This window comes from Tupaia chinensis, unplaced genomic scaffold (genome assembly GCF_000334495.1).
Source record: "Tupaia chinensis unplaced genomic scaffold, TupChi_1.0 Scaffold143963_1, whole genome shotgun sequence".
Lineage (NCBI taxonomy): Eukaryota > Metazoa > Chordata > Mammalia > Scandentia > Tupaiidae > Tupaia > Tupaia belangeri.
In genome coordinates this window covers 76051-90390 of record NW_006203814.1, presented here as the reverse complement: position 1 = coordinate 90390, position 14340 = coordinate 76051, and the positions used below count along the sequence as shown (strand labels likewise).

Genomic DNA, 14340 nt, shown 5'->3' with positions numbered 1-14340 from the left:
CCTAAACCTATCCCTAAACCCTAACCCTAACCACAACCCAAACACTATCCTTAAACTCTAACCCTAACCTTAACACTATCCATAAACTCAAACCCTAACCCTACTCTTTCTCCTCCTTTTATCAACTTATTAAAAATGAAAATAATTCATGTTTACAAGCCATATAAAATCAAGCTAGTTTTCCAGCTGCTGGCCTAGACACAGAACCCTCGAATTACACAGTATTCATTTGTTCAACTTCAATAGTTCCAAAGTGTTTTCCCAAGTACTTGTATAACATTAATGCTCGCAAAACACGGCGTAAGAGATTTCTAATTGCTCCCCACCCCCAGCACATTAATGCCAACATTTGAAATCACCTTTTTTCATTATAGACATCCTGGTGAGTTAGTAGTAGCATCATTTTGTACTTTCAATTTGCATTTCCCTTATGACTGAAGAATTTAAGGACTTTTCAGATGTTTACTGATTTTCTGAATACTCTTCCGTGGTATACCTGTTCAAGTGTTTTGTTCAGTTTCTATTGCTTTGTATGTCTTTTTATTACTGATTTGTAACTTGGGTACATTTGTGAACTGCACAGGGAACATATGCCTTCTGAATTGTTTTGTTATTCTCCTAATCCAAAGAAACAAAATGCTAACTCAGAGGTCCCAATGCAGTTGCATTAATTGTGTGTTTCTTTTGTGTATTGTCAAAAGAAAGCTAATGAGGGAACCAGCAGTTAGCGTAATGGCTGTGTCGCTGGACTCCCACGTAGTCGACCGCGGTTCGCGTCCTGGACCGGATGGCTTTAAACTCACGCCGGGTGTGTGTGCGTGCGTGCCCAAGACCCTGAGAGGAGAATGGAGGAGAAGGAATTGCGGCGTGACCATCCCCTCTGGGGGATGATTTCTCACTTTCTGTCTCTATGTCTCTCTCTGTCTGAAGCCGGCTGCCCTTAAACAAAAACCCCCTAAAAAAAAAAAAAAAAAAAAAAAAACAGAAAGCTAATGAATAAATTAAGTATGTCGTTCTAAAATTTATAACCTTAAAATTATTGTAAAAAGTACACAGATTGTTTTTCTCGACCAGCTAGACTCTGATATGAAGTCAAACCTAAAGATTTTGGATATAATTTCTGTTTGTGTTATTTGCTAGACATAATTTTAGTTCTGTTTGAATTCATTTTTTACTTAAACTCTTTATTTGACAAGACAGCCTATTAAAACAATATTTCACTTAAAACATTTTTAATTCTGGGTAAGAATTTTTGTTAGACTTTCATATGGTAAACATATTTTCCAATCCTATAATTTTCTTTGTTCATGCTCTTAATTATGCGTTTTTTCATAAATGAAATTTCTTAATGTTTTAGTATAATTTCTCATATTCTCCTATATGGTTCATCTTTTTCATCCTGCTTAAGAAACTATTGCGGGGGGAACCAGCAGTTAGCGTAATGGCTATGTCGCTGGACTCCCACGTAGTCGACCGCGGTTCACGGCCCGGACCCGGTGGCTTAAAACTCACGCCGGGCGCGTGTGCGTGCGTGCCCAAGATCCCGAGAGGAGAATGGAGGAGAAGGGATTGCGGCATGACCATCCCCCCTGGGGGGAGATTTCTCTCTTTCTGTCTCTATGTCTCTCTCTGTCTGTCTGGCGAGCGCACGTGCCCTATAGTGAAAATCTCTCAAAAAAAAAAAAAAAAGAAAGAAACTATTGCGGGGACCAGCAGATAGCATAATGGTTATGTCGCTGGACTCCCATGTAGTCAACCGTGGTTTCAATCATGGACCTGGCAGCTTAAACTCACATTGGGTACTTATGCATGTGTGCCCAAAATCCTGAGAGGAAAATGGAGAAGGGATTGCAGTGTGGCCATCCCCCTTGGGGGGTGATTTCTCACTTTCTTTCTCTCTGTCTCTCTCTAGTGAGCACACATACCCTATAGTTAAAAAAATAAATCTTAAAAAGCAGCAACTATTGCCTATTTCAAAGTTCATGAAAATGCTACACGAATGTTTCCCACCAAAAACTTATACCATTTTTTAGTTTTCACACTTAAATCTACATCTGTCTGAGATAAAATTTTTCCATAGTGTGACATGTGGATCTACAAACAAATTTCAGATATACAATCCACCCAGCATCATTTATTCAAGACTATCCCTTTTCCCGCTGCACTGCAGAGTTACATTCGTCATCAATCTGGTAACCATACATATGCCAGTCTGCTTCTATAATCTCGACCCCATCTCACTTATTTTTTTTTTGTCCATTCTTGCCTCAATTACACAATGTTTTAATTATCTTAGATTTATCCTAAGTGTTGATACCAGGTAATTATAAAATTTTTAATTATCCTTCTTTTCTCCTCTTGCTTTCTGAAAGCCCAATGGAAAATTAGGATGATACCAGCTACAAACCTCCAAAGACCATCTCTAATTTAAAATAATCATATCTAATTAAAAGGCCATCTTTAATTAAAAAGTCTTGAATAGGATTCATTCCTCTTATCACATAGTTGTTACCTACATCATCCCTGAAAGAACTGTAGTGTGCTGTGGGATCTATATCCTTTCTCCTGAAAGGCTGGTGCTTGCAAGCAAGCTGTACGACCTAAACACAATTATTGGAATACTGAGAGCTTGAGAAATAGCATGCACTTTTCTACCTCTCAGATTATAATACTGTCCCAGGAAGCCCTACTTTGTATTTGGACCGGATGGCACTAACTACGTGTGTGATGCCTGTATCTTCATTGCATGACAATGTTTTTAAAAATTTCTTCTCCCCTTTTCTCCTTCTGAAACTCCTATTGTAACCAAGCCATAAGAGAATTGAAGTGACTGAATACTGTACTTTGTCTTGGAAATCCATCTTAATAGATTAATCTTTAGAAAAATCAGTCATTAACTTCTTCACTTGCTCATAATAAACTTAACATTTCACCTTCCTGACAATGGATCTAGATTAATGCTTAACTAATGAAAGTTAATACTCATCTGGCTGGCCCCCATCTCTCTCTCTCTCTCTCTCTCTCTCTCTCTTTTCTCTCTCCTTCCCTGGTTCCCTGCTTCCATCCCTCCTTCACCAAACACTGGCCACTGGCAGCATTAGAGTTGCGGGGGAGACTACTGTAGTGACTGAATGTAAGGCCCCCACCCCTGCCACAGCCAGTAGAAGAGGAGGGGACACTTCCTGTCTTTTCCTGTTCCTTTCCCCCAGTTATAGTGACTTTGAATTTAGGGACCCATGAGCCCGGAGAGGCCTTAATCCTGTGAGGAAGTGTAGGGGAGCCCTCTCCCACGCCCATCTCCTTCTGAGAGTGGTCAATGTTTACAAGCCCCTGAGTCCCCAGCCCAGAGACTCAGACCTGTTTGCTGTCCTTTCCCAGCTCCTGTCCTCCTGTGCCCTTACTCTCCATCCCATTTAGGGTTGGAATGCGTGCAGGGACCAGTCTGTGTTCCCGTATCTACCTTATACCCACATTCTCCCCTCTTCCACTTCCACCCCATGTGAATATCCTTTCTTTTACCTGCCCCTGTAAATACTTCTTCTCCCAATAAAACTTGGTCTGTGTTCTCCCACAATTACACAATGTTTTAATTATCTTAGATTTATCCTAAGTGTTGATACCAGGTAATTATAAAATTTTTAATTATCCTTCTTTTCTCCTCTTGCTTTCTGAAAGCCCAATGGAAAATTAGGATGATACCAGCTACAAACCTCCAAAGACCATCTCTAATTTAAAATAATCATATCTAATTAAAAGGCCATCTTTAATTAAAAAGTCTTGAATAGGATTCATTCCTCTTATCACATAGTTGTTACCTACATCATCCCTGAAAGAACTGTAGTGTGCTGTGGGATCTATATCCTTTCTCCTGAAAGGCTGGTGCTTGCAAGCAAGCTGTACGACCTAAACACAATTATTGGAATACTGAGAGCTTGAGAAATAGCATGCACTTTTCTACCTCTCAGATTATAATACTGTCCCAGGAAGCCCTACTTTGTATTTGGACCGGATGGCACTAACTACGTGTGTGATGCCTGTATCTTCATTGCATGACAATGTTTTTAAAAATTTCTTCTCCCCTTTTCTCCTTCTGAAACTCCTATTGTAACCAAGCCATAAGAGAATTGAAGTGACTGAATACTGTACTTTGTCTTGGAAATCCATCTTAATAGATTAATCTTTAGAAAAATCAGTCATTAACTTCTTCACTTGCTCATAATAAACTTAACATTTCACCTTCCTGACAATGGATCTAGATTAATGCTTAACTAATGAAAGTTAATACTCATCTGGCTGGCCCCCATCTCTCTCTCTCTCTCTCTCTCTCTCTCTCTTTTCTCTCTCCTTCCCTGGTTCCCTGCTTCCATCCCTCCTTCACCAAACCCTGGCCACTGGCAGCATTAGAGTTGCGGGGGAGACTACTGTAGTGACTGAATGTAAGGCCCCCACCCCTGCCACAGCCAGTAGAAGAGGAGGGGACACTTCCTGTCTTTTCCTGTTCCTTTCCCCCAGTTATAGTGACTTTGAATTTAGGGACCCATGAGCCCGGAGAGGCCTTAATCCTGTGAGGAAGTGTAGGGGAGCCCTCTCCCACGCCCATCTCCTTCTGAGAGTGGTCAATGTTTACAAGCCCCTGAGTCCCCAGCCCAGAGACTCAGACCTGTTTGCTGTCCTTTCCCAGCTCCTGTCCTCCTGTGCCCTTACTCTCCATCCCATTTAGGGTTGGAATGCGTGCAGGGACCAGTCTGTGTTCCCGTATCTACCTTATACCCACATTCTCCCCTCTTCCACTTCCACCCCATGTGAATATCCTTTCTTTTACCTGCCCCTGTAAATACTTCTTCTCCCAATAAAACTTGGTCTGTGTTCTCCCAAAATAAATAAATAAATAAATAAAATAATGATCTTGCCAAATCTTTACAGATATTGGGCTATGGAGACAAAGAGGAGAAACATGCCACTAGCTCCTTCCTACATGAATAGCTGCGATTTTATCAGCCTAAACACTACAAAGCCCCCCTTAGACCCTGATTGTTTCTCCTTACTTTTCTTTTTTCTTTAAAAATCCCTGTGAGGACCTGTAATTTCAGAGATGTGCATGGAATACTAGTCTTCTTCCAGGTTGCGGGTTGCTGGATTCTTGAATAAAGCATCTTTCCTTTCTGGCAATGCCTGTGTATGGAATACTAGCTTTTGGGCAACAAACAGTTTAATCTGGTTTGGAACTAGGTTCCAGTTACATTATTAAGATACATATAGAACTTTTCACTCCGTCCTCACTATCTTTAACTTTTTATATTTTGCATCCCCATCATTTATTTCTTTAATTCTCCTGTACTCTGGATTGTTTATCTTTCATCTGGGTTGTTTATCTGATTCATTAAACTAACTTTATCTCTCCAACTATATCTAATCAGCTATTTCAGGCACTGCTAAATTTCTAATGTTTTCATTTCTAGAAGTTTCCTTTGACTATTTTTCTAAACTACCATATCTTTTCTTTAAATTATATTTGGGAATAATTTTGATTTAGAAAAACAAAAAAATCGCACACACCAAAAAAAAACAAACATAGTGATCCTGTGTACTCTTTACCTGTGGTCCCCAAATGTTAGCATCTTACATAAATATATACAAAAAAATTAACAATGGTACCATACTATTAACTGAACTACAGTTTTTATTAGAGTTCACCAGTTCTCCTACAAATGTCTTTTTTTTCTATTCCACTACCCAATGCAGGTTACTACAATGATTTTAGTTGTCATGTCTAATTAGACTCCTATAATCAGCCACAATTTTTTATCCTTTTATTCTTTTTCTTAATTTTTTACTCTTCTGAAGAGTATTGGCCAAGGATTTTTTAGAATGGCCCAAGTCTGGGTTAGTCTAATATTATCTCATGACTAGAGTGAGGTTTTATATATAGGTTTTTGAGACGAATACCACAGAAGTAAAGAGACCTTCCTACCCCCATCATATCAGCGAGTATATGATATTGGCATGGCTTATTATCATTTAATTTGGTTAACATTAATTATTTGGTTAAGTTTCTTTCTACACAGTTCTTTCATTGTAAAGCTTCAATTTTTCCCTTTCCATAATCTATTCATTAGAAGCTAGTTATTAAATGTCACTCACATTCATTCTCTCACTTCTAGTGAAGAACATTATCATATTTAGTATGAAGTTTGACTAGATACTCTGAGTTGCCCAAAAATTCTAAAATATTACAATATTATACACAACAAAAGATGGTCATCTTATTACAAAGTAGAAAATTTGCATAAATCCAAAATTTTTCCTAACAGTTCATATGAAACAAAATCTAATAATTACATTCCATGAATATAATTGTTATTAATGGAGAATACTATCTATACCACAGTGATGGATATAATCTAGGGAATTTTTTTTCTTTTTAATCTTTGAAATTTCAGACTCCATTTCTTTTTTGTTTTCTAAATCTTTATTACAAAGAAGGAAAAAAAATCCTTCTTGGTTCACTCAAACAGGAAATAAAAGTGTTTTCATCACATTTCTTATTACCTGGACATTGAATAAAGGACCATTCATAATTCTTTTCTTTGGGACAAAGATTGCTGTCAAGAACCATCTCATTGTGCATTCCAATAAGCTTCATCGGTCCTCGTGAAGATCCTTCAATGCAGTGTCCTCTTCCTGTATTGCTTGGGTCATTGCACCAGCCACACCCAGGCTGTTCCAAACACTGTCCACAGGTTCTCAATCCAGAACAATTTTGAGCTGCATGACAATAATATTAACAAGTATGTTATGTGATTTTTTATTTAAACACAATTATAGGTTAATGGAAAAAATATATAGTTATGAAAAATAGACTAAAAAAGTCAGCTATAGTTAAACATTTTTTCAGTAATAGCTAAGTGGCAGCAGTTATTTAAAGCAAATAAAAAAATACATCACGAACAAAGAAGAGATAAATGGATTGACTCAGGAGTGAAAAAAAAAAATGTGTAGTTAGCATGACATGTAGAAAAAATGAAATCAGGGGGCCAGCAGTTAGTGCAATGGCTATGTCACTGAACTCCCATGTAGTCAACCACAGTTCGAATCCCAGACCTGGTGCCTTAAACTCATGCTGGGCGTGTGTGCGTGCATGCCCAAGATCCCAAGAGGAGAATGGAGGAGAAGGGATTGTGGCGTGGCCATCCCTCCTAGGGGGTAATTTCTTGCTTTCTGTCTCTCTTTCTGGTGAGCGCACATAACCTATAAAACCTCTCCAAAAACCTCTCCAAAAAAAAGATATCAGAACTTGAAGATTCCTGAGAACTCTGCTAGTACTAGGACTTCTGGGGAGCTAAGTCAAGAGTCTACGGACCATTGTCTGAGATGCAGAGCCCCGTTAGCCATTCTAATTGTGCCTAGTCAGATTCTTTAAAAACTCTATACTCTGGGGCCATTGGATGGCATAATGGCTATGTCGCTGGACTCCCATGTAGATGACTGCAGTTCGAGTCCTGGACTCTGTGGCTTAAACTCATGCCAGGCACAAGTGCGTGTGTGCCCATGAACTAGAAAGGAGAATGAAGGAGAAGGGACTGCAGCATGGCCATCTCCCCTGGGGGGGTGATTTCTCCCTTTTCATCTCTCTGACTCTGTCTTTCTGGTGAGCACATGCCCTATAGTAAAAGAACTCTCCAAAAAAAAACCTCTATACTTTGCCCATGAATATTCAAAATATGTGTTGTCTACACATTCCTTATTATTGCTGAGCCTAATGTGGACTACCTCTCATGAACGATGCTCTTTCCAATAATCCAAGATATTAATATTTGGTCATCACATGATGATTTAACTCAATCTCACCTAAAAGGCCAAGTTAAGTGGGAATGCAGGAACTTGAAACTTTGCTTCAGTCAAGCAACTAGGAATTCACATTCTAATTTACAAGACTGTGGAACATCATTCCAAGATTCACTTGCTGAAATTCAACCTTTCTTGTTATTGTTTTTGATAGAGGTATCACCAATGGGACTCAATAAAGCCCATGAATAGTGAGATGTTATCCAAGGATGAACAGATATTATAGTGAGACATTAGACCCATAACTGTTCCTATGTGATATTTAAAATTTGTAATTCACACATTGGGCAGGAATGTTCTGCAATTACCTTTACTGGTGGTTTTGTAGGAATGGCATACATCATCTCAGATGCTGTTTATTCTGAGAAGTCAATGTCAGGTGTACAAGGCACCATAAATTACCTCTTCTAGTCACATGGTAGAAAAGTCCCAAAGGGAAAAAACAGATTTCTGGCAGGCTCAGTTTCCTTGTGTTGTTAATGACTTAGTTGCTACTCAATGTTTTAATACTACTGAAATAAAAGTGTTCCTCCAATTCCAGCAAACAGAAATGGCACAAGTTTTTCACTGAACATCGAGAACTCAAAATAATGGGCTGTGCAGAGATAACATATATTGGATTTAAGAATTCACTAATTACAATTATTTGTTGTGAATTCTTTGAATGCTACACATCTAGAAGATTGGGTATATAGGAAGGTGAAAAATAAGTACCATCTCCTGCATTTCCTTAACTAGAAATGAAAAAGGAAAGAACACTCTTTAAGTCACCAAGCACAATGACTAACGTTAACCTTGTAGATACACATAATTCATTGACACAAAGAGTCTTCCTTTGGAATTTCACAGTTTTTCAACAATACACAGCAGTAAATGATACTTCACTTAAATATCCTTAGATACCTGAATATTTCATATATTACTATACTCCTTCATTTTCTTATTTAAAAATATTTCTTATATCTATGATTATAGTTAGTATATATTATTGCTGACCAGATTATTTTAGTTATCTTCAAACAAATATAAACTATTCCCAATATGAAATCTGTGCTAATGTTTTCCAAATGGCAGGGCAATTCTTATGTTAAATTATCCCAAGTTTCTTACACTCACTGAATGGCAAACTATTAATCTTTTAGTTCTGTTTTATCTTTTAGATTTTAGGCTTTAATAACAAGCTACACAATGCCATGTTTAGAGCAACATTCTATTCTCTTAGATTTCATTTTAGATTAAAAAAGCTATTAAGCAAGTCAAAGATATTACCAGACCCAATAACTTTCCATTCTTGTGTCTGTTAAATGTTCTTTTTATTTTTTATTTTTTCTGAGTCTCTCCCTCCTACCTGCAACTGTCCACCCCTTCCTTTATAGTTTTTGGTATCTACACTTGATGTCTCTGCTATTACACTTTCCAATCTCCCAGTCCATGTTACAAAGTACAGGCAATTGGTGTATAGCAAGCAGGAACACACAAAATCTGTCTTTCATAGTCTGGCTTGCTTCACTTAGTGTTAAGTCTTCTATATTCATCCACTTTGTATCAAAGGATTGAATCTCCTCATTTTTTATGACTAAGCAGTATTCCACAGCATATGTATGCCACATAATTACAATATTATTTCAATCCAGCCATCTGTTCTTGGGCACTTAGGTTAATTCCATGTCTTAGCAATTGTGAATAGTGCTGCAACAAACATGAATGTGTGAGTGTCTTTTTTTTTTTTTTTTAAGAGAGAGAGATTTTTTTGCTATAGGGCACATGCATGCACCAGAAAGACAGAGAGATAGAAAGCGAGAAATCACCCCCAGGGGGGATGGCCACGTCGCAATCCCTTCTCCTCCATTCTCCTCTCAGGATTTTGGGCACGCACGCACGTGTACCCGGTGTAAGTTTAAGCCACCAGGTCCAGGACTAGAACCACAGTCGGCTATATGGCAGTTCAGCAACATAGCCATTACACTAACTGCTGGTCCCTGAATGTCTTTCTGATTGAGTATTTTTCTATCCTTACAGTAAATACGACCCTGCAGACAGGGTCCTTTAAAAGTTAAGTTCAGGGACACAGATACAAATTATCAGGCTTTCATTGTCTGCCAGTCAGTGAGTTCTTTGGAATGCAACTTCTAAAAATTAGTCAAAGGAGAATAATAAACTCTACGACATTCATAAAAATGGCCCACTATAATAATATGTATAATTTCAAAATGCTAAGAAATTACCTAAATATCTCAGAGGGTCATATCTAATTGATGGAATATTATGCCATTACAGAAATACTACATATAAAAATTAGCAATAGGAAAAATACTGTTTAATATCAAGAGAGGAAACTGCATAGTATATATATTTTATTACTGCATCTTTGTATAAACACATAATTATAAATATTTTATGCTATTATATAATTAAAAGCAAGAGGGAACTGAAGGAAAAAAGTTAGTAAGTAATGTTGGCTTTCGTTTTGAACAATAGTGTATAGTAATGTGCACTGTAGACAATTAAGTGAAAATTCATTCTTTAGTATTTGTGACTCAAAAACTGATAGATTTTCTTTTTCTTACAGATAACAACATTACAGGAGAGCTTGTACAGGTTGCCTTATTGTTCCTAGAGTTATGAATGATATAGACATTTTGTATGAACAAAAGGTAATTAGAGCAATCCTCCCTATTTTATTTACTTTTGGCTTTTTGAAGAATAAAATAGTAAAATATTCCATGTGGTTTTCGAAATGTGTATAAAGATTAGAAAAATCGATCTGTAAGAAACCGTCCTTAAATTTAGAAAATAGTTACCTTCCTTAATTGCCAAAAAAAAACCCCAGTATTTAAACTGAGCATGTAGTAAAACCTATAAACTGCTGAAAGAAATACAGATTTATGAGATGTACAGTAGATCCTCAAGTTTCATGTTTCATTTCTGTTATATTGATCTAAGTGCATTCTTATTTGAACTTTTATATATTAGAAAACATATCTTCCATTATTGCTCTAAATAATACCCTTGAAATTCATTTTCACAAACAGAATATGTACTTAAAATATATCAGTTATTTATAATGTCAGTTATTAACAAAGTTTTCTCAGAAACCATTAGGCAAAATATGTCTTAAAATATATCTCCCTTCTTTGATTTGTGAACTTTAAATTGATATCACAATATTATAACTGTAAAATACTGGAGAATCTTGTAAAATCTATATCAGTTTCTCATTTCCAAGAGAAGTTCCACTTAAGCTCCACTCACCAATAAATCTCAGACACTTATTGAGACAACTTTCTGAAAGAAACATAAAACTTACACCATTTCTAATACAAAACTTCACTTAACCTATAAAGATGTTTTAAAGACTTAACTACTATGAGTTATTGAATAAATAGATACACATAATAGAAAATTATAATCTAAATCTATTACACACAATTCATCCCAAAAGATACAAATTTAAAAGTAAAGGCATGACAAAGCCATCACCCAGAAGCTGACACCTTTAAAAGAGTAACATTCAGCTACTGTTAGCATTCTTGAGCAAGAATGTTCTTTCCACCCCAGTTCCTATTTTATTTCTTGGCATGGATCCACTTTAATCAATAACTGTTAACTAAAACCAGAACAAATTAAAGATAATAAAGGAGTTTGTTAGTAGATCACTGCCAGGAATATACTGCACCCAAAAATAAAGGTTGCTTGGGGCAAAGTACAGTGTCCTTCTTCCCCACAATAATGTGTGGGGAATTAAATTAAAAAAAAAAAAAAAAGATGAAGAAGAAGAAAGAAAAAAGGAAGAATGAAAATAACAGTTGCAGTATTGGTGGACATCGATGCAACTGAGGTATATACAGACAGCCACAGGAAAAGCAAACATGATAATAAAGCAGAGAAAGAAAAGCCATATCAAGAAACAAAACAGCAACTAACCCACCTGCTCCAGGAACAAACTGTAACTAGACAACAAAGCCTCTACAATAATCAAGAAAACCAAAATGAGAGACAAGATACATACTGGAGTGCAGATTGAAAAGGGCATAAAGAGTTAGTGTCTTACAGTAATGATGGTTGGTGACAATGCAACATACACGTCAAAATAAAAGAACGGATCTTGAATATGCACATCACTAAAGAAGGATAAATGTTTGAGATGGTAGATAAATTAATTATCTTGACTTGACCATTACACAATGACCATTACACATTCTGGAAAACCACACTGTACTCCATAAATTTCTTTAACTATTGGTTTGTTGGAAAAGTTATGACACGTTTTTGCATAGGAAAATCTTTTTAAAATACGTCAAGACTTTTCCAACAACCCAATATTAGATGTAAATCAGAAATTATGCTAAAAAAAATATGATACACAAAGTAGAACTGAAAAACGGACCTACACGTCCCTACCTGACAATCCCACCATATCATTCTATATCAGTGGTAAAATTAAAATCCATACCTGTGTTTAAATAGATAATTTTGTTTAACTTACTATCTCAAAAATTCAGTTACAACATTTTTTTACACATGCCCTCACCAGAGAAAGACAGAGAGAGAGAATGCAGGAGGAGAAGGTACCCCACCCCGCCCCACCCTGCCCCATGGGGAATGGTCACACTGCAATCAATATTCCAACACTCCCTTCCAACACTCCCTCCTTTGGGGATTTTAGGTATGCATACAGATAAGCCTTATATGTTTCTCAAGTCACCAGATTCAGAACTTAAACCAAGTAGTAGTCCGCCATCTGGAATTCAGCTGCCTTAACCAACAGGCCATGAAGTCAGCCTGTGGAGACACGTTAAAGAAGGAGAGTCTGAGGTGTGGGGACATGCTCTGAGCAAACACCACATGCTCTTTTGGGGTTTGGCAGAACATTGTAACTTGTCTTTCCTTGACCTTGGCTGCAGACAGAGCAAGGGTGGAAATTACTAGGGGTGTTCCAACAGACACATCTGATGGACTTCAAGAAACATCTTGACCCCAATTAGTAAAATCCAATCCCTGCTCTGCATCTGAAAGGTTCTTTAGACTTCTCTGGGTGTGGTGGTGCACTCCTTATTGAGAAGTTTTTTAGCTCCTTCCCCACACCTAACAGCTAGTTTTCTGCATTAGAAAAGAAGAGATTTTCTCGATGGGATTATCACCAAGGGATACACCTGGCCCTGGTATGACTAATCTCTTATAGACTTGTTAACTGCTTCTTATTGTCTGTAACCTGACAACCAATCTATGAAGTATCATGAAACATACATGTGTAATGTCTCCTTGTACTATAAATAAAGACGTCCAGTTCGTCTGGGCGGGACAAGTTGCTTGGGCTACCTAGGCTCAGGCTGCCTGTGTCCATTTCTACTCTATCCCTTTGTCTCATTTTTTCCAATCCCCAGGCCTTGGCAAGATGGAGGGCTTTCTCTTTCTCGTCCTCTTTCTCTTCCTCACCAGCAGCCCCCTGATCATGATTAAGCCAGACCCAAGCCCTGGGGCTGACGCCGACATCAGCCCAGTTACAATTATTTTGTAGTAGAATTACACTTTAATCAAGAAAATTATTGTTAGGCCAGCTTGTGGCCTGGTGTCTATGTGAGCTGGATCCATCCCACATGGCCTACCGAGCAACCTGAAAAACACTCCAGGTCCACATGTACATGTGCCCAAGATCTTGAGGAGAAGAAGTGGAGCAGAAAAGATTTCAGGCTAACCATTCCTCATGGTGGTTGGAGGGAGGGTGCTTTTTCACTTTCCCTCTTACACTTTCTCTCTCCAGTGAATGCATGCATCCCTGACAAAGGTTTTTTAATTCACTTTAAATAAATAGTCTCAAGTATCATTTAAAAATCTGATTATTAGCCAAAATATGGAAAATACAAGAAGTTAACAGAGACTACTGAGATTTACCTAGAAGACCCAAATTCCATTTTTAGATTTACAAAAAGAATAGGAAAAAAAATATATAATCTAAAACACAAAAAAACATTTTCAATAGGAAAGAAAAGAAAAACCCTTCTTCAGATTGTAAGAGTCAACGAGAATTCTTTTTTTTTCCCCAAGGAGTACATTTAAATATTTTTCATTTTAAAAATCTATATCAATAACTAAAATCATAAATTAAAATACATTGTAAATTTTTTGAAATGCCAACAAATAAAGGAAAAAAACCTTAAAAGTTTCCAAAGGGGAAATAAAAGATGTCCCACAAATGAATGAAAATTGTTATTAAAATTTTCTTATACAACACTAAGTGCTACAAGAAATATCAAGGAAAATATTATTTAGACTTTTACATCTAGGACACTTTAGTACACTTTTAGACAGTGCAAAGACTGAAAAAGTTCACATACCAAACTTATTTGGAAAAAATTACTAAAGGTTATTTTCCAAAGGTTAAGAAAATAAGTTTTATGTTACGTGTACTTTACCTCAATTAAAAAAGGGGGGTGTGGTGGGAGAGTATGGGACACAACAAAGATTTGTAAACAGAGAGGACAACAGATTTAACTT

General features: G+C 37.0%; 1 protein-coding gene across 1 annotated transcript in view; it reads right to left on the bottom strand.

Annotated features, from left to right (window-relative positions):
* The window catches only part of LOC102488238 (attractin-like protein 1), a gene marked incomplete at its 5' end in the record, with an annotated part of 503763 nt that overhangs the window by 417836 nt on the left and 71587 nt on the right, over positions 1–14340 (bottom strand). The window contains 1 exon segment of the mRNA XM_006165552.2: positions 6550–6765. Within this exon segment, the coding sequence (XP_006165614.2) occupies positions 6550–6765 (216 nt within the window).